This window comes from Pseudorca crassidens, chromosome 17 (assembly GCF_039906515.1).
Source record: "Pseudorca crassidens isolate mPseCra1 chromosome 17, mPseCra1.hap1, whole genome shotgun sequence".
NCBI lineage: Eukaryota > Metazoa > Chordata > Mammalia > Artiodactyla > Delphinidae > Pseudorca > Pseudorca crassidens.
In genome coordinates this window covers 1,103,011-1,119,261 of record NC_090312.1, presented here as the reverse complement: position 1 = coordinate 1,119,261, position 16,251 = coordinate 1,103,011, and the positions used below count along the sequence as shown (strand labels likewise).

At 64.4% G+C, this 16,251-nt stretch overlaps 3 protein-coding genes across 26 annotated transcripts; 1 reads left to right on the top strand and 2 right to left on the bottom strand.

Annotated features, from left to right (window-relative positions):
- Positions 1-25: 25 nt before the first annotated feature.
- Positions 26-6,622, bottom strand: RECQL4 (RecQ like helicase 4). The gene is given in 20 exon segments (XM_067712464.1): positions 26-367; positions 459-567; positions 714-867; positions 948-1,128; positions 1,202-1,371; positions 1,452-1,581; positions 1,654-1,939; positions 2,016-2,278; positions 2,359-2,500; positions 2,573-2,752; positions 2,837-3,010; positions 3,095-3,178; positions 3,613-3,749; positions 3,831-3,923; positions 4,009-4,134; positions 4,439-4,565; positions 4,643-4,816; positions 4,819-5,436; positions 5,744-6,370; positions 6,488-6,622. Coding segments are annotated over 20 exon segments (3,936 nt in total). The 5' UTR covers positions 6,524-6,622; the 3' UTR covers positions 26-242.
- Positions 6,055-10,781, top strand: LRRC14 (leucine rich repeat containing 14). 17 transcript variants are annotated; one of them, XM_067712497.1, is made up of 5 exons: positions 6,055-6,185; positions 7,188-7,703; positions 8,422-8,775; positions 8,956-9,540; positions 9,640-10,781. In XM_067712497.1, the coding sequence occupies exons 2-5, from the start codon at positions 7,624-7,626 to the stop codon at positions 10,205-10,207; spliced, it is 1,587 nt and encodes a 528-aa protein (XP_067568598.1). In that variant the 5' UTR covers positions 6,055-6,185; positions 7,188-7,623; the 3' UTR covers positions 10,208-10,781. The 17 variants fall into 17 exon arrangements, with proteins under 17 accessions (XP_067568598.1, XP_067568611.1, XP_067568602.1 ...); XM_067712501.1 differs by lacking the exon at positions 6,055-6,185 and adding an exon at positions 6,762-6,784 and having other exon boundaries at positions 7,433-7,703; XM_067712498.1 differs by lacking the exon at positions 6,055-6,185 and adding an exon at positions 6,768-6,784.
- A 355-nt stretch (positions 10,782-11,136) lies between these two features.
- Positions 11,137-16,194, bottom strand: LRRC24 (leucine rich repeat containing 24). 8 transcript variants are annotated; one of them, XM_067712477.1, is made up of 6 exons: positions 14,927-15,880; positions 14,243-14,339; positions 13,608-13,885; positions 13,178-13,456; positions 12,841-13,009; positions 11,137-12,164 (listed from the first exon to the last, which is right to left on the bottom strand). In XM_067712477.1, the coding sequence occupies exons 1-6, from the start codon at positions 15,098-15,100 to the stop codon at positions 11,242-11,244; spliced, it is 1,920 nt and encodes a 639-aa protein (XP_067568578.1). In that variant the 5' UTR covers positions 15,101-15,880; the 3' UTR covers positions 11,137-11,241. The 8 variants fall into 8 exon arrangements, with proteins under 8 accessions (XP_067568578.1, XP_067568579.1, XP_067568583.1 ...); XM_067712478.1 differs by having other exon boundaries at positions 13,608-13,858; XM_067712482.1 differs by lacking the exons at positions 14,243-14,339; positions 14,927-15,880 and adding an exon at positions 15,887-16,194.
- Positions 16,195-16,251: the final 57 nt, after the last annotated feature.

Below are 16,251 nucleotides of genomic sequence, written 5' to 3'. Positions count from 1 at the left end.
GCGCTGGAAGAAGGGTTCCTGAAAATGGCTCGAGCATCTTTTATTCTGTACTTTATTCTGCACGCTACTGGTGGTGGCCTTTGTCCAGAGTGGTGGGTCGCTGTCCTGGCCACTGATATCTACGCCCATCTTTGCCTCGAGGACCTGCTGCACCTGACACCCCCCCATGCTGTGGCCACGCAGCCCCTGCTCAGGCCCGTGCTTGTGACGTGGGGGAACTGGGTCCTTCCGTGGCAGAGTGGTCAGCAGCCCCACAGCAGGATCTCCTCTGTGGCCAAGTGCATGAGGGCATGGAAGCTCAGGTGCAGGTACTTTCTCCAGAAGCGCTTGTCCCGCCCGTACACCTGGGCCGGATAGCAGGGGCTTCCTGCAGTGGGAGGAGACACGGCTCTGACGACTCCGGCCAGGTCTGCCCCCAGCCCCCGCCTTGCTCAGGGCTGGGCCTCCCAGGTCCGCACCGATGCCGTGGAAGATCCGGGCCACAGCCCTGCCCGAGAACCGCTGCTCTGGCCACGAGGACAGGAGGTGGCGGATGTCCCGGCGGATCTGGTCCTCCCAGTCCTGGAGCTGCCGGTGGGGACACGTGGCATGCTGTTCTGCAGTGCTCGGTGAGGGGCAGGAGGCAGGTGTGTGCCTGCAGCCAGGGGTGCGTCCTCTCTGCAACTCCTCTCCTCCTTTCCCCCTCCCCGCTCCCCGGAGGCCCTGACACTCACCCTGGCCTGTCCTGGCTCAGGGTCCTCCTCGGCCTCCACGCCCCCCGGTGCTTCTAACTCCTCCTCGAAGTAGTGGCTGAGCAAGGCCTTGAGCCTGCCGCTGCGTGCCTCATCGGGCTGCTCCAGACACGGCCCGCAACTGGGGAAGGCCACGCTGGGGTGGGGAAAACCTGTCAGAGCGGCCCACCTTGGGGAGGATGGGGTGGCCCAGGCCCTGCCCAGCCCCTCCTGCACCTGTGGAAAGCCCGGAAGGTGCGGTGCAGGCGGGCCAGGGCTTCTCGCTCACGGGCCTGCACGCGGCCGTGCAGGAAGTCACAGATCTGGTCCCTCTCCTGGGCTGTCAGGTCCCCGGGGCTGTGCAGGTGGAAGGCCAGCTCCCTGAACTCCACCAGCACCCCCGTGCCCTGAGGCACACCTGCCAGATAGGGTGTCAGAAACTGGCAGAAAGGCGGCAAGCAGGAGGCAAGCAGGGCTGGGGGCGGGCGCACCTGTCCCGGGCTCTGGATCCCACCGCAGCTGGTGGAGAGCCCGCCGCACGGGGGCCAGCTCCCAGCCCATGGAGTCTGCCAGCTCGACCACGTCCAGCTCCACAGAACTGCTTCCCCCACCTGTCATCTTGGGGCACTGCCGGGCCAAACACACAGCCAGTGGGGGACACCTGTACCAGGGGAAGAGACGTGTGACTGGCAGCCCTGGCTCTCTGTCCCGGTCCTGAGCCCGGGGTGGGATTGCGCTCACCTGCGGGCCAGGGCCTGGAGCTGGGTGGGGCCCCCGGGGCAGTGCAGGTGGCAGCAGGCATAGGTGGGCGCCAGCAGCTTCAGCCAACGCTGTGGGTGCAGCTCAAGGTAGCACAGCAGAGTCTCGATGGCTGGGGGCAGAGCAGGGCTCAGAAGATGCGGGGGTGCTGGGGTGTCCCCCCCCCACGCTCCCTGCTCCTCACCCTCCTCGGGCAAATCCAGGGCTTGCACGGTTGGCTGCACCGGGAGCGCCCGCTTGTGGCCCGGGCACCGGGTTGTGTGCTCGAGGCTGGGATGGTCAGTGTCCTGGGGAGATGTAGCCACGAGGACCCTGGCCGAGTGCTCTTCCTGGCTCTCGTCTCCCTGCTGCTCTGGGGGCTGCCGGGCGCAAGCACAGGGAGGGAACACGCGCTGCACCAGCCTCTTCACGGCGAGGAAGTCGATGACGTTGGCGTGAACGTGTCTGCGCAGCTCCCACAGATCCTCACCCTGCAGCAGAGCAGCATGAATGAGGGGCCGCAGCAGGGGGCGGGGCTGGGGGAGCGGTGGGGGGACGGGTACCCACCTGGGGCCGGAGGAAGACGTGGCACTGTGCAGGCTGCCCATCACGCCCAGCCCGGCCCACAGCCTGCACGTAGCTCTCAAAGCTTGGGGGCAACCCCAGGTGCAGCACGGCCCGCACGTCTGGCCGGTCCAGCCCCATCCCGAAGGCCACCGTGGCCACCACCACCCGCAGCCGGCCCTCCATGAAGGCCCGTTGCACCCGCCGCCGCTCCCGGCTGCCCATGCCGGCATGGTAGGCTTCAGCCACAGCCTCCGGGGCTCGGCCTGCAGGGAAGACCCATGATGGTCAGGTCGGGCATGTGCCCGGGGCCCATCTGTGGAGTGCAGGCCTGCCTCCACCTCACCTCGGGATCCTGGGGCCTGGGCCTCACGCAGGCAGGTGCGCAGCAGGGCAGCGACACGCTCCGTGTCCTCTCGTCTGTTACAGTAGACGATGACAGAGTCCAGGGCACGGAAACGATCACTCTGCAGCAGCGTCACCAGAGCCTGGAGAGGACGAGGCTGAGCACGAGCAGTCGGAAGGCAGGGCCTCTGCTCGGCCCGCGCGTGCGTGCTTACCTGCTCTGGGTCCCTGTCCGAAGACACAGAGAGGTGCAGGTTGGCAGGGATGGTGCCCGGCCCCCTGAGGATAGACTCTTCGGCCACGCCCAGGTGCCGGGCCACGTCAAGGGCACTGCTGCGCGTGGCCGTGGCTGTGAGACCCAGGAAGCAGCTTATACCCACGCATTCCCGCAACACCTGCGTGGAGAGGAGTGGTGAGATGCCCAGCCTTCCTTGGTCTGCTCACGTAGCACCCCCCCCGCCCCCCCACACAAGGCTTACCTGGCAGACACGCAGGTAGCAGGGCCGGAAGTTGTGGGACCACTGGGAGAGGCAGTGGGCCTCGTCGATACAGGCAAAGGCGACCAGTGGCAGCTGAGCGAGGAGGGCAGCGCCCCCCGCCCCAACTAGCGCCTCTGGCGACAGCATCAGCACTTGCACCTGGGCTGACCGAACCTGAGGATGACGGCAAGGTCAGGAGCACCGCCCAGGGGGTCTGCCTGCTGCCTCTGCCGCTCTCGCCCTGTGAGGGCCCCTTACCTTCTGCAGGGCGGAGGCCCGCTCCTTCTTAGTCATCCCCGAGTGAATGCAGACCGCCTTCAGGCCTGGGGGCAAGCCGGAAACCTGCAGGTACAGGAGCACAGCCTGTCACAGGCCACCAGCCCTGGCCCTTCCCCACATGCCTCTTAGAATGGTTTGGCCGGACAACTACTGCTGTGTCCCCTCCAGGATCTAGAGGGGGAAAAACCCAGGTCCTGGGTCCTGTGACTAAGGGTTCAGAGCCACCTGTGGGCTTGGACTCAGGAGCACTGGAGACAGGTCCCCATGGGGACGCCCCCTCCCCCAAGCTGCTCCTCTTGTGGGTGGGCCTGGGTCTAGCCAGCTGTGTCCCTGCTGCCTTTGGGCCACTGCCAGCTCATAGACAGAGCTGAAAATGGCCTGGCGACTTGCCACTCGGGGGTGGGGGTGGGGCAAGAAGCAGCAGCCCAAGCGGGTCAGCAGAGCCACGGGTACCAGCTCTCGCCTTCTGCACCTGCGCAAAGACCCTGTCCACCAACCTGGTTGTCCATGAGCGACATGAGAGGAGAAATGACCAGCGTGAGGCAGGGGCTTCGCCGGAAGTAGAGCAGTGCGGGGAGCTGGTAGCACAGGGACTTACCAGCCCCCGTAGGCAGTACCAGCAACGTGGACACACCTGGGTTTTACCGAGAGGGTCAAGAGCACAGCTCTGTGGCCCAGCCGCAGTCCCACCGCGCCCCCTGCCGGCCGTACTCACCAGACAGGATCCGCATGACCACACGCTCCTGCAAAGGGTAGAAGGCTTGGTGCCCCAGCTGCTCCAGGGCCTGAAGCACCTCAGCTGGCGTGTCTGTGGACACAGGTATCAGTCAGCACGGCCCCGAGTCGCCCCCGCCTCCCAGTCAAGGCTCTGGAGCTGGTAGGCGTCTACTCACCTACCACCTGCCCCAAAGGCCCTGGCAGATAGAGTGGTGGCACAGGAGGCGGACAAGGAGCCTTGGGCACAGACTGCCCTGTGGGCACCAGCAGCTCAGGCTCTGCAGGCTCTGTGTCCTCTTCACCTGCCGAGAGCAGATAAGACAGGGTAGGACAGGAGCTCCGGGCTGGTCTGGGGTCACTCTGGCAAGAAAGCCACTTGTAACAACCTCTCCTCCACCTCTTTGCTCACCAGAGTTGGCGGCAGGCAGCGCCCATTCTCTGGGATACTTCCTTGAACGTGGCCCAGGTCTGTGCGCCACCCTCATCCTTGCCACCCTCCTTCTGAGGGGCCAGGGTAAGTTCTGGACCAGGGGCAGGAGTTAGGAGGGCACAACAACCCCTGCGAGCAGCGCTGGCCCAAGCCACCCCCCAGGGCAGAGGCCTCACCTGGCTGAGGGCACTGGGATGCCCCGTGACTGAGCTGCCCACACTGGGAGCAAGAATCCTGGGCTGTGGCTCTGCGCTGACCACCCCCAAAACACTCTCCTTTCTTCTGCCACTTCTGCTTCCATACCTAGTGCGGACGCAAAGGAGACTCACAGAGCAAGAAGCAAGGCAGGTGGGCGGGAACATCCGGCACCACCTTCTCACCTGCTTGCGAAGGAGCCTGCCCCTTGAGGCCGGGCCCCGTACGTAGCGTTTCTGCTTCATGTTGAGTCGCACATAGTTCCCCCTGTTCTGGACAGCAAGTCTAGAAGAGACGCACAGGTCGACTGCACCCACAGCCCTCCCCACCGTGGCGCGACTGAAGGCAGCGCTGCTGGGAGGCTAGGGCAGTGATACCTGGGGGCTGGGGGCTTGCTGGGGGGCTGTGCCTGCACAGGCTGCTCTGGACAGTCTTCTGTAGGCACTGCAGCCCCAGCTCCTGCAGGCAGGGGTCCTGCTTGGCCGCTGTCCTGTTGGGTCTGTGCGGGGCTTCCCTCCAGCTCCCCACTCCATCTCCGCTTCTTGCCTTGACGGGTACCAGGCTGAGAATTCCCTGCACTGATACCAGCTGCTAGTAGGGTTGGAGTCTCTGGGCCCTGTAAAGTCACCTCAGGGCCAGCGCTGGGACCGAAGACAGATGCAACACCTGGAGTAAGAAGCTGGGACTCCTCTGCACCCAGGCAAGGCTGGCAGGCCCTGGGAACCCCCAGAAAATCTGAGGTCCCGTTGTGACACCGCTGCAGCCAGCCTGGGTCTAGGGAGCCCAGCCGCAGGCTCAGGGATGCCCTCAACTGCTGGGGCCGGCCTGGCCTCAGCTCGGGCCTGGGAGGCTGGGGGGGCACCTCACTGACTTCTTCTGGAGAGATGGTGGCAGCTCCTGTGCCTGGTGGCCCTGGGGAAGGCATCTTAGAGGAGGATCTTCGTGTAAGCCGGGGTATTCGGCCCAGGGCTGGCCCAGCCTGGGAGGGAGAGATAAGCAAGCAGGAACTGAGGCCTTTGGGGTGCTGCAGACTCTGAAACCTGCTGGAGGCCCCACCTGTAACAGCTGGGCGATGTGAGAAACCTAAGGCTGGGATGTAAAAGAAATCAAGAGTAGAGGCGACGCTGAGCTCTTCTGGAGAGCTGCGCTCTGGGAAATGCTGGAGTTGTGTGTGTGCACGTGAACACGTGTGAAAGACTTAACGGGGTTGGCTGCCTGCTGATCCTGCTTCTGGGCCAAGCGTAGCTCTGGACCCAGGCTGGATGCACTGCCTGCCCGACCCTCACCTGCAGACTGCCCTTTAGGTTGGCCTTAAGCCTCTTCCCGTAGTCATGCACAGATCCCTGAGAGCTGAGCCTTGATGGAGGATGGGGGCTCTGGGTCGCGGCCCGATTCAGGTGGGGCCCCCAGCAGCTGGGCTCCAGCATCTGCAGGAAGAAACGATAGAGATCTAGGCCACGGAAAAGCTGGCGCAGGGGGGAACAGAGGTGTCTCCAGCCCCGGAGACCTGAGGGTGGGGGCTGTCCTTCCTCCACCCTGTCAGCCCGGCCCCTGAGTTCTTTGCCCCACAGAGCCTGGGTCACGACTCCTCCTGGATCCGGCATACAGGAAGTTGACCGATAGGCTGGGATGTCGAGCCCGGGTACCTCCTCGGCCGCCGCCGCGGGAAGCGACTGCTCCGAGCCGTGAGGCCCGACGCCGCCGGCCTGACCCAGTGCCTCCTTCAGGGTGCGGTAGTCCCGGTGGAGCGCTGAGGGCGGGGCCGGACGGTGTGTGTCGGTGTTCAGGAGGCAGGGCTCGGCTGGGCGTGGGGATGGAGGCCGCCCGCCCCCTGCCCGCGTCCCCGGCCGCTGCCTCCGCCCCGCGCCCGCTCGCTCACCGCGGGTCTCCTCGGGCGCCGCTTCCACGTCCTCCTGTAAAGGGAGCGCGTCAGCCGGATGCCGCTCCCTCAGATCCCCGCCCACGGGCAGCCCGCACCTGGCCCGGCAACCACCCGCTCCGCCGCCGAAACGCGCGCCCCCTTTACACGCCTGCACCCGCTCCCGCACATCCCGCAGCTGCTCCATGGTCGCCCTGCCCTGCGCCCGGCGCCCCAGGAATCTCCCGCCAGGAGGGCGACGCCGGCCGCCAGCCACTGGGGGCGCTCGGCGGGGTTGGAGGCGGGGCGACGCGGCGGCCGCCGGGCCGGGGCAGCCAATCCGCGGGGCCCTGAGGCGGCAGCCAATGGGGGGCGTAACGTCATCGCGGCGCGCGGCGGCGCTGGGCGGGGCGCGGCGTACGGCGAGGCGGGGCCGGCGGCGACGGCGGCGGCGGCGTCTGCGGGCCCGGTGAGCGCAGGCTGCCGGCCGGGGACGGAGCGTGGCGGCGTGTGTCCCCGTCTCTGCCTGGCCGCACGAGGCCGGTGCGGGCGCTCAGGACGGCGCCGCCCGGGAGGCGGGGGTGGGAGCCCAGGCGGTGTGGCTGCGGGCAGGGGAGGACCCGGAGCACGGTGCCGGGCTGAGCGGCCTCGGGTCCCAGGAGGCGACGCGCAGGCTTCGAGGGGCAGACCCCGCCCGGAAGGCGGAGGGCGTCGGATTTAGAGCCTCCCGCGGCTCGAGGCTTGGAGGAGCCGGGCGGGGGCATCTTCAGGGAAACGGCGGAGCCGCGGGCCGGTGGGGGGGACGGCGGCCACTACACAGAGGCTCCTCCCACGGTGACCACACTGGCTGCTTTCGTTTCCTCTCGTGACAGGTGCTTGGTTGGTCTGTCCTGTCACAGCGAGGTATGAATCGTCCTCGCGAGATTTGTCCACAGGCAGAGCGAGGCCGAGGGTTGACGTCCCGGGCTTCTCAGGAACCAGTGTCCTAAGGACTTGTGTGTGAGGTCCGCAAGAGCAGGGGCTCTGGAGCCAGGCTGCCACCCTTCCCGAGCTCATCACCCAGGCTGTGACCTCTGTCAGGCAAGACCTAGGTCTTAGTTGTCTAACCTGTTTTCAGGGAGATGATCCAGAAGCAGTTTTGAGGATCAGGTGCCAGGCGGGCGCACAGTAAGTCAGCAGCAGAGCTGACACCCAGGTACCCTGTGCTCTCGGGCACCTCCTCTGTGCTCCTTGTCAGTTTGGACGTCCCTTTGGCAGCTGCCTCTACCCATCTGAGCAAAGGCCCCTAATTTGGGGCCTCTGAATCCCATGGGTTTGAGACTTGGTCTCTTAACATGGTTCTCCAGGGATGAGAGAGACGTTTACGCAGGTGGCGAGGATCTCGATGGGTGAGGCATTCTTTCTGTAAATCTCCAGGGTCTCCGTGCCTGATAATGCTCCTGGAAGACAGTAGTTAGAACCGGGGCTCGTGTTGAGGGCTTGGGTTACTCAGGCCCCTTGGATTCAGGGTTGTCTGGGTTCTGGTCTTTTCTACCTGCCCTGCTGTTTATTAAACTGCATCTGTACTTCCAACTCTTCTTTGCTGTGCTGCACAGAATCCAAGGGCAGCCTCCCAAGGCTTCTGAGGAGGCTGGGAGAGGGTCCTGTGATGCAGCTTCCAGCCCCCTGGTAGTATCCCATCTCTCTAGTGCTTGGGGGATAGGGGGGTTTGTTTTTGCCTACTTTTAAGGAAGGGCAGAAGAGCAGATCTCTGATAAGTGGCATTGTGATTTGGGAGGCCTGGAATACAGATGGTGGGCCCTGCAGAGTAACAGCCATCAAAAGCACACGCAGGCAAGCTGGTCATCTCTGGTGCCATGCTGTCTATGTGCTGCTCGATGGCTTTGTCTCCCTAGGGAGGCCCCCGTGCTGGAGGGCGGGGACTGGGGGTGGCCTCGTTCTCCTTCTCACTACCCTTAGCCTAAGGCAAAGCACCTAGCACTTGCTCTTTGGTGCCATGGTTCTCCACTCTGTGCCGAGCACCATGCTGAGCTTTCCCACTACCAGCACGTGGAGGGGGTGGAGGCCTGGGGTCTGTCCTCCCCACTGAAGGGCCCTTCCCTGCAGGTGGCCTCCTGCCCGGCCCAGCACCATGCACACCCTTGTGTTCCTGAGCACACGGCAGGTGCTCCAGTGCCAGTCAGCTGCCTGCCAGGCCTTGCCCCTGCTACCACGAGAGCTCTTCCCCTTGCTCTTCAAAGTGGCCTTCATGGACAAGAAGACCGTTGTGCTGCGCGAGCTGGTGCACACGTGGCCCTTTCCACTGCTTAGCTTCCAGCAGCTGCTGCAGGAGTGTGCCCACTGCAGCCGGGCCCTGCTGCAGGAGCGGCCTAGCACAGAGAGCATGCAAGCCGTGATCCTGGGGCTGACTGCCCGGCTCCACACCCCGGAGACTGAGGCTGGCACACAGCCCCTCTGCAGGTATGGGCTCACTGGAGGGGCCCTCGGGCCTGGGGGGTGCAGAAAGGGTCTCCTAAGAGGTTCCAGGCTAGTGCAAGAGCACAATGCAGGAACAGGCATGTTGCTCCTGTCCTAAGGTGGCTGGGAGTGGGTGTGGGCTGTGTTCCCTTGTCTCCTGCCTCAGCCCACCCGTGCTCCCAGGAAGCACGCGCTGCGGGTGCTGGACATGACGGGCCTCCTGGATGACGGCGTGGAGCAGGACCCGGGCACCATGAGCATGTGGGACTGCACGGCAGCTGTGGCCCGCACGTGCATCGCACAGCAGCAGGGCAGGACTGCAGAGCCCGGCCTGGCCCCCGTTCCTGTGGAGGTGCGTGTGGACCTGCGGGTGAACCGGGCCTCTTACGCGTTCTTGCGGGAGGCACTCCGTAGCAGCGCGGGCAGTCCACTGCGGCTCTGCTGCCGGGACCTGCGGGCTGAGGACCTGCCCATGCGCAATACCGTGGCCCTGCTGCAGCTTCTGGATGCGGGCTGCCTGCGCCGCGTGGACCTGCGCTTCAACAACTTGGGCCTGCGAGGCCTGTCCGTCATCATCCCACACGTGGCCCGCTTCCAGCACCTGGCCAGCCTGCGGTTACACTATGTGCACGGGGACTCTCGGCAGCCCTCTGTGGACGGCGAGGACAACTTCCGTTACTTCCTGGCCCAGATGGGCCGCTTCACCTGTTTGCGGGAGCTCAGCATGGGCTCCTCTCTTCTCTCGGGGCGGCTGGACCAGCTGCTCAGGTGAGCAGGCCCTGCTGTTGCCCTGCCCTTCCCTTCCCTTCCCCTCCAGGAGGCCTTCCCCTGGCCCAGCCTGTTTGTGACCCCTTGTGTCCTCCGCAGCACCCTGCAGAGCCCCCTGGAGAGCCTGGAGCTGGCCTTCTGCGCCTTGCTGCCTGAGGACCTGCGTTTCCTGGCACGGAGCCCCCATGCTGTCCACCTCAAGAAGCTGGACCTGAGTGGCAATGACCTGTCCGGCAGCCAGCTGGAGCCCTTCCAGGGTCTGCTGCAGGCAGCAGCAGCCACGCTGCTGCACCTCGAGCTGACCGAGTGCCAGCTTGCCGATACCCAACTGCTGGCCACACTTCCTGTGCTGACTCGTTGTGCCAGCCTCCGCTACCTCGGCCTCTACGGCAACCCGCTGTCTATGGCGGGCCTCAAGGAGCTCCTGAGGGACTCGGTGGCACAGGCCGAGCTGCGCACGGTGGTGCACCCTTTCCCCGTGGACTGCTATGAGGGCCTGCCCTGGCCACCGCCTGCCTCTGTCCTGCTGGAAGCCTCCATCAATGAGGAGAAGTTTGCCCGCGTGGAGGCTGAGTTGCACCAGTTGCTACTGGCCTCAGGCCGTGCCCACGTGCTCTGGACCACAGACATCTATGGGCGCCTGGCTGCAGACTACTTTAGCCTGTGATCTCCAGGCTCTGGGTGAGAGTTAGGCTGTCCTGGGGTCCAGGGCTGCTGGAGGCCTCTTGCCCCTTGGGTAGTCAGAGCCTTTGGGACCTTGCTGGAGGCCTGGCACGAAGGCACTAGTCTCCGATTTTTTGGCTCCTGGGCGCACCTTGAGCATGCCCATGCTTTGTGCAGCACCCTGTGCAGTTTGTCCTGCGCTTGCTCCCCTGACTCACTGACCATCTGTGGGCCTGAGGGCTGGATTCCAGGCCTACATGGCCCTGCTTGGTTTGGCTGCACTTAGCTGCCCTCCGGTGTCCTGGTTCTCTCCTTGGAATGTTCCTGGGGTCTATGAGCTGAGGGAGGATGTTTTCCTTTGGGCCCTCCCCAAGAGCAGACTGCTCTGGGGTGGAAGTTTGGACAGGGGCCTGCTTCAAGGAGGGTTGGGCTCCCAGGCACTCTGGGGCCTCTTAACGTTCTCCTTTCCCTGGCACACAGGAGACTGCCTGTCGGCCAGGTTTGGGGGCCAGAGGGTGTCGTTAAGGTACAAACGTGCAGTGTGCTTAGAACTTAAATCTGTGGCTAATTTTTCTGTCCTAACTGGTCAGAGTGAGTTGTCTCTTGCTCTGCTCTCACCCCCAGCCTGGCCACTGGGTGACATGTCTTAACGGCCTGCCGCCCCATCTTTTCTCTAGACATCTCCACAGTCCGTCGCCCCTCCTCGCAGAGAGGTTCAGGCTTTTCCTGGGGCGGCGGGGCCAGAGGCGGACCTGCAGAGCTGAAGGTCTGGTTATTTGGGCAGGGGTCTTTTCTGGAGGGTCTCAGTGGGGCGTTGGAAGCCTACCCTGGCTACCGCCCGTTCGCGCCCCAGAACTTCCATCTTCAGGGGTCCGCAGGTGCTTCCGCCCCGCCCGACGCCCAGGAACCCCATATACGGCTCGCGACACGGCGCAGCTTCCACCCTTTACTGATCGCGCTGGAGCATGCGCAGGGCGAGCCGAGCCGGCCAATCTGCGGGGCCCGCGTCATCAGCGCGCGTCCGCCCCGACCCCCCCCTCAGCAACGGATCTCGTAGGCGGCAGGCGGCTGCAGCGGGAGGCCCTGTGCGACTCCGGGCGCTGCGCCCTCGGCCGCCTCCGCCGGGCCCTCGGCGAAGAGCGGCTTGGAGCGGTCGATGACGAACATCTCGTGGCCCCGCTCGTCGCGGAGCTCCTCGAGCTGCGCGAAGGTGCAGGGCCCGTCCGAGTAATCGTTGACGAAGAGCGCGCCCTCTCCGGGAGGCCCTGGTGCCTTTTTGCGCCTGCGCCGCCTGCGGCAGATCATGGTCGCCAGCAGCAGCGCCGTGAGCGCCAGGAGCGCGATGGCCGTCGCGATGGCCGTCTGCGTGGCCAGGCCCAGGGCGCGAAAGGCCATGCCGCCCACCTCGGGCAGGTGCTCGTGGCTGACTGGGTCGCCAGCCCGGGGCGGCGCAGGCGCCAGCAGCAGCTGCTGGGACAGGTTGACCAGAAGCTGGAAGGGCAAGCGGGCGGCGCCGCCGGCGTTGGAGGCCTCGCACTCGTATTTGCCAGCGTGGGCCAGGGTGATGTTGGTGAGGAAGAGCATGCCGCTGCCCGTGTCGGATGCCCCGGGCCCACCTGGGCCCGGCACCCCGCCTCCAGGTTGGGCCTGGGCCTCCGGCGGCCCCTCGCGAGGCTGCGCCACTTTTCTCCAGGTCACAAGGGGCTGCGGGTAGCCGGAAGCCTGGCAGGCAATCCGCAGGTCCTCACCCAGGTTGGCTGTCACCTCCAGCGGCTCCACGTGCACAGAGGGTGGGATGCAGATGAGGCTACTGCCAGATACTTCCAGGAGACTCTGAAGTGCCAGGCGGGGGGGCTCTGCACACGTGATTTTCTTGTCTCTGGAGCTGAGCAGTCGCTGGCCCCCTTCCTTGATCCAGGTTCCCAGCCAGTGCAAGGCACAGTCACAGCGCCATGGGTTCTCTGTGGGCAGAGCAGCAGCGGACAGGTAGCTAGCTCAGGGGCGGCCCCAGAGCACAGCGTGTGTGGTTGAGGTTGTTGGCCAGAGCAGGAGCCCCTTTCTCACCTCCCACAGTTGGGGACCCCTGCCACCCCTTCTCTGACCCCAGTCTCCTTAAGTGTGGGCAGCCAACCCCGCCCCCATCTCCTTTCTGTGATGCACGTCCAGTTTACTTCACCCATCTCTGAGAAAGCCCCCGCTCCTCTGATGTCTCTCCCTGTGACAAGTCTTGCTATCTGGGGGAACCTCTGTGTGCACATAGATATCCCACCTGCACTAAAACTTTGCACATCCTGCCAGCCTTGTCTTCGGGTGCTGTTTCCAGGAAATGTCCCCAGTCCTGGTCTCATCTTCCCAGTTTTTTCCTGCCTGCCCTCTCCTGGCCCTAAAGTGTGTGAGCCGCTCAGCTGTGTCCAGTTTGTTCAGGGACTCATACTTTTTCTGTCTTCCTTAGGCAACAGTAACCCGGCCAGCACCCCTACTCCTAGCAGTCTTCTGTCATGGCTATGGGTGGTGGTGGGACCCCCCAGAGCACTGCCACTGGAGCCCCCTCCACAGCTGGGCCGGCTACCTACCGCCACCACTGTGGTCAAGGAAGCTACCTTTGCATGAGAGTCCCTTGCCCCCAGAAAGAGGTACCTGTGAGGCGCAGGACCTGCAGGCTGGCCAGGGGCTGTAGGGCCTCCTGGCTGATGGTGCCCAGCTGGTTCCTGCTGAGGTCCAGCAGTGCCAGCGAGGAGAGCCCGGCCAGGGCCTGGTCCTCCAGCAGCTCGATGCTGTTTTCCTGCAGGTGCAGCTCCTGCAGTCGCTGAAGCAGGGACAGTAGGTCATCAGGGAAAGGGGCCCTGAGGGACATGTCCCCTTCTTACCAGGCTAGACTGGGCTGCCTTTTCTCCCCTTCACTACTCCAGCCCGGTAAGGCAGGTGGCAGTGCAGGAGGACCTCTTGCCCGTCTTGCCCACTCCTCCCCCCTCACCTGCAAGTGTAGGAAGGTGAAATCCAGCAGCTGTACCAGCTGGTTGCCAGCTAGGTAGAGCACGCGCAGTTGGGCCAGGCCGGCAAAAGCGCCAACGCGCAAGCCGCGCAGCTGGTTGCCGGTGAGCGCCAGCTCCAGCAGGCGCGACTGCGCACGGAAGGCGCCTGGCTCCAGGGCGCGCAGGCTGTTGTTGTGCAGGTAAAGTCGACGCAGGGAGGCGAGGGGTGCCAGGGTGCCTGGCTCCAGGCGCGCGATGCTGTTGTCCTGCAGGAACAGCGTCTGTGCCAGAAGGAGGGAGGGAGGGCGGGCGTTTACCCCGCTGAGGGGGTCTCTCTTTTCCCTAGGGCGCCCCATTCACCCACCGGGAGGCTCACACACCATCCCTGCGTGTCGCGGGCACCCCTGGCCCGCAGCCCCAGTCGGTGCCCACCTGCGTCCCGGGCGGGATTCCGGACGGGACCAGGCGCAGCCGCAGGGCGCCGCACTCCACCGTGGCGCTGTAGCAGCGGCAGGCCGCAGGGCAGGCGGCAGCGCGAGGCGGGAGACCCGGCAGTGACAGCAGCGACAGCAGCAGCAGTGCGGGCGCCCCTGGGGCCATCTCTTGCGGGACCGGCCGCAGGCCACGAAGTTGCAGCCTTCGCAGCAGCCTTCCTACAGTCTGGCCCCGATGGGATGTGCCTCCTGAAACACAGGTTGTCAGGCCTGTCCCTAACATTTGAGAGCCAGTGAAAAGCACGGATGGAGGTACACACCGTGTCTGATTTTTGAAGTTTGAAAGTAGTTCAAGAAACTGATAAAATAAAACGTTCATTGCCTTCCTTTATAAAAAAGCATAAAGATCTGGGGCATCGGGTTTCGGTTTAGAATTTCTCATGTCCTCCGTCTTGCCACACAGGCCACAGGAGAGCCTACACCACCCCAACCCACTTCTCTCCCCATCCCATCTCTGCCCAAGGCTCCACGCTGCTAGTGTCCGTCCCTGCCCTCACCTAACCTTGACCCAGGGTTTACTCTAGGCATTTTTGTCTCTAGAAGTCATGCTATGACCCCAACCCTGGGATTCACCTGTTGTGAACTGATGGAGGACATGAGCACAACTGGTCTCAGGGGAGCCACCAGCCAGCCACAGGCACAGTTTTGTCCAGCCTCTGGCCCTGCCCTCCTGGGGGTGGGGGTTGGTAGAACAACTTAGGTAGAATTAGAGCTTTTCCTCAGGGAAATTGTTAGACAATTGGGGGATGAGACAAATAGGAAAGCCAGTTCAGAAGCTGTGGGACTGTGTTCTCCATGCTGGCTCTGAGAAAGGTGCATCCGTCTTTGGGGGTAGGTGGGGCTCTGGAATGGCTGGGGTGTGAAAGAGGGGCCTTGGGCCACTAACCGGGTTTTAGTGTAGTTGTTTAGTAGGCTCTGGGAACACTGATCTCCTGGGTTCTGAAGGAGTGTGTAGTGTTTTGGGGTTTATACACATGCAGCTGTGATCCTAGAGAGAGGAGAAGGCCTGGGTCTAGTTCAAGGCACAATGAGTCCAGTTGTAAAGGTGGGGACCTGGGCTGAGAAGCCAGCCAGTATGAAGCCATGGATGGTAGGGCTGAGGGTGTGCTATCAGCTAGCCTCCAGCCCCACCTCAAATGGTCCCTGCTCTGAACACCTGCCTGTTCACCTGGTCTCCCTATTGGGAGAGTGAGTCATGTGGAAAGACACCAAGTGGCCTTGGTGTTTGTTTAAATCTTGCTCTAAATTGTAACTCACATGATTATTTAAGATCACTGAAGAGAAGCAGGCACAGCAGGGCTTCCCTGGTGGCGCGGTGGATGGGAGTCCGCCTGCCGATGCGGGGGGCGCGGGTTCGGGCCCCGGTCCGGGAGGATCCCGCGTGCCGCGGAGCGGCTGGGCCCGTGGGCCATGGCCGCTGAGCCTGCGCATCCGGAGCCTGTGCTCCGCGACGGGAGAGGCCACAGCAGTGAGAGGCCCGCGTACCGCAAAAATAAATAAATAAATAAATAAAAAATAAAAAAAGTAGGCACAGCAAAAGTTTTAATGGAATCGCTTTGGCCCAGGCAGGGGCAGTTCCCAGATGTCTCAGAAGGTGTGTGAAGAACCCCGAGAACTAGGGGGCATACTCTGAGCCCCCAGGATCCATTTCCCTGAGCAAAAGATTTGGCCCAGGGCGCCCACCTACCTTCCAGTGGCAAGGCCTCTCAAACAGAGAAGGTTCTTGATCTCCTCCTCAAGACTCAGGGGACTGCTGCCCACACGGACACCCACTAGATGCTGATTCGTGTGGAAGGGCTGGCCTGGGCGGCATTGAGGATTCAAGCAGGAAGAGCAGGGGAGGCCAGGCCAGAAATCCTTTTACTCAGCGGAGAACCCCCTAATCTGGCTGGGCAGGGGGCGGGGCGTCACATACTGGATTTGGAGAAGGCTATCACTGTCTCCAGGGAGCCCATCTGTGCGGGGAGGGGAGGTTGGAGGGGTAATGGAGGAAGCCCTGTGACGCCCTCCAGCGCAGTGCGAGGCCCGAGTCGGGTGCCTTGATCTCCCAAGGCGCCCCTTGCATCTGCTCCGGCGCGGCCTGTCCCCGGCCGGTTCAGGGCAGGGCGTGGTCCCCGCCAGGTCGCACGCCCTTCTCGGTGATCGCCGGGGACAGAGCCGGGATGGCCCCTGATCCCGCCCCCACGCCCGCTGACCTTGGGTCGGGCGCCCCCTCACCTGACACTCCTGCGGCGCGGCTCCCCCGCCGAACGCCGGCCCACAGAGCAGCGCCGGGCGGGGGAGGGGCGGGCGCCGCTCGCGCTCGCGCACTGGAGCCCCCGCACCTCCGTCCCGGCAGCCCGGGTCTGCCGTCGCGAGCGCTGGCCGAACCCGAGGACGCCGAGGACGCCCCAGGCCGGGGGTGTGCGGACGGGGTAGAGCACCCGTGACCCCGCCCCTCCCCGCGTCGGTTCTCGGGCCGCGGCAGCACCTCGGACAGCGCCGGGCGGGGCGGGGCCGCGGCGCACCTCCGCCGCGCACGCGCACTGGGACAGCGCTCTCTCCGGGTGGCGCGTGCGCAGCGACGCAGCCCGGGGGGCGCA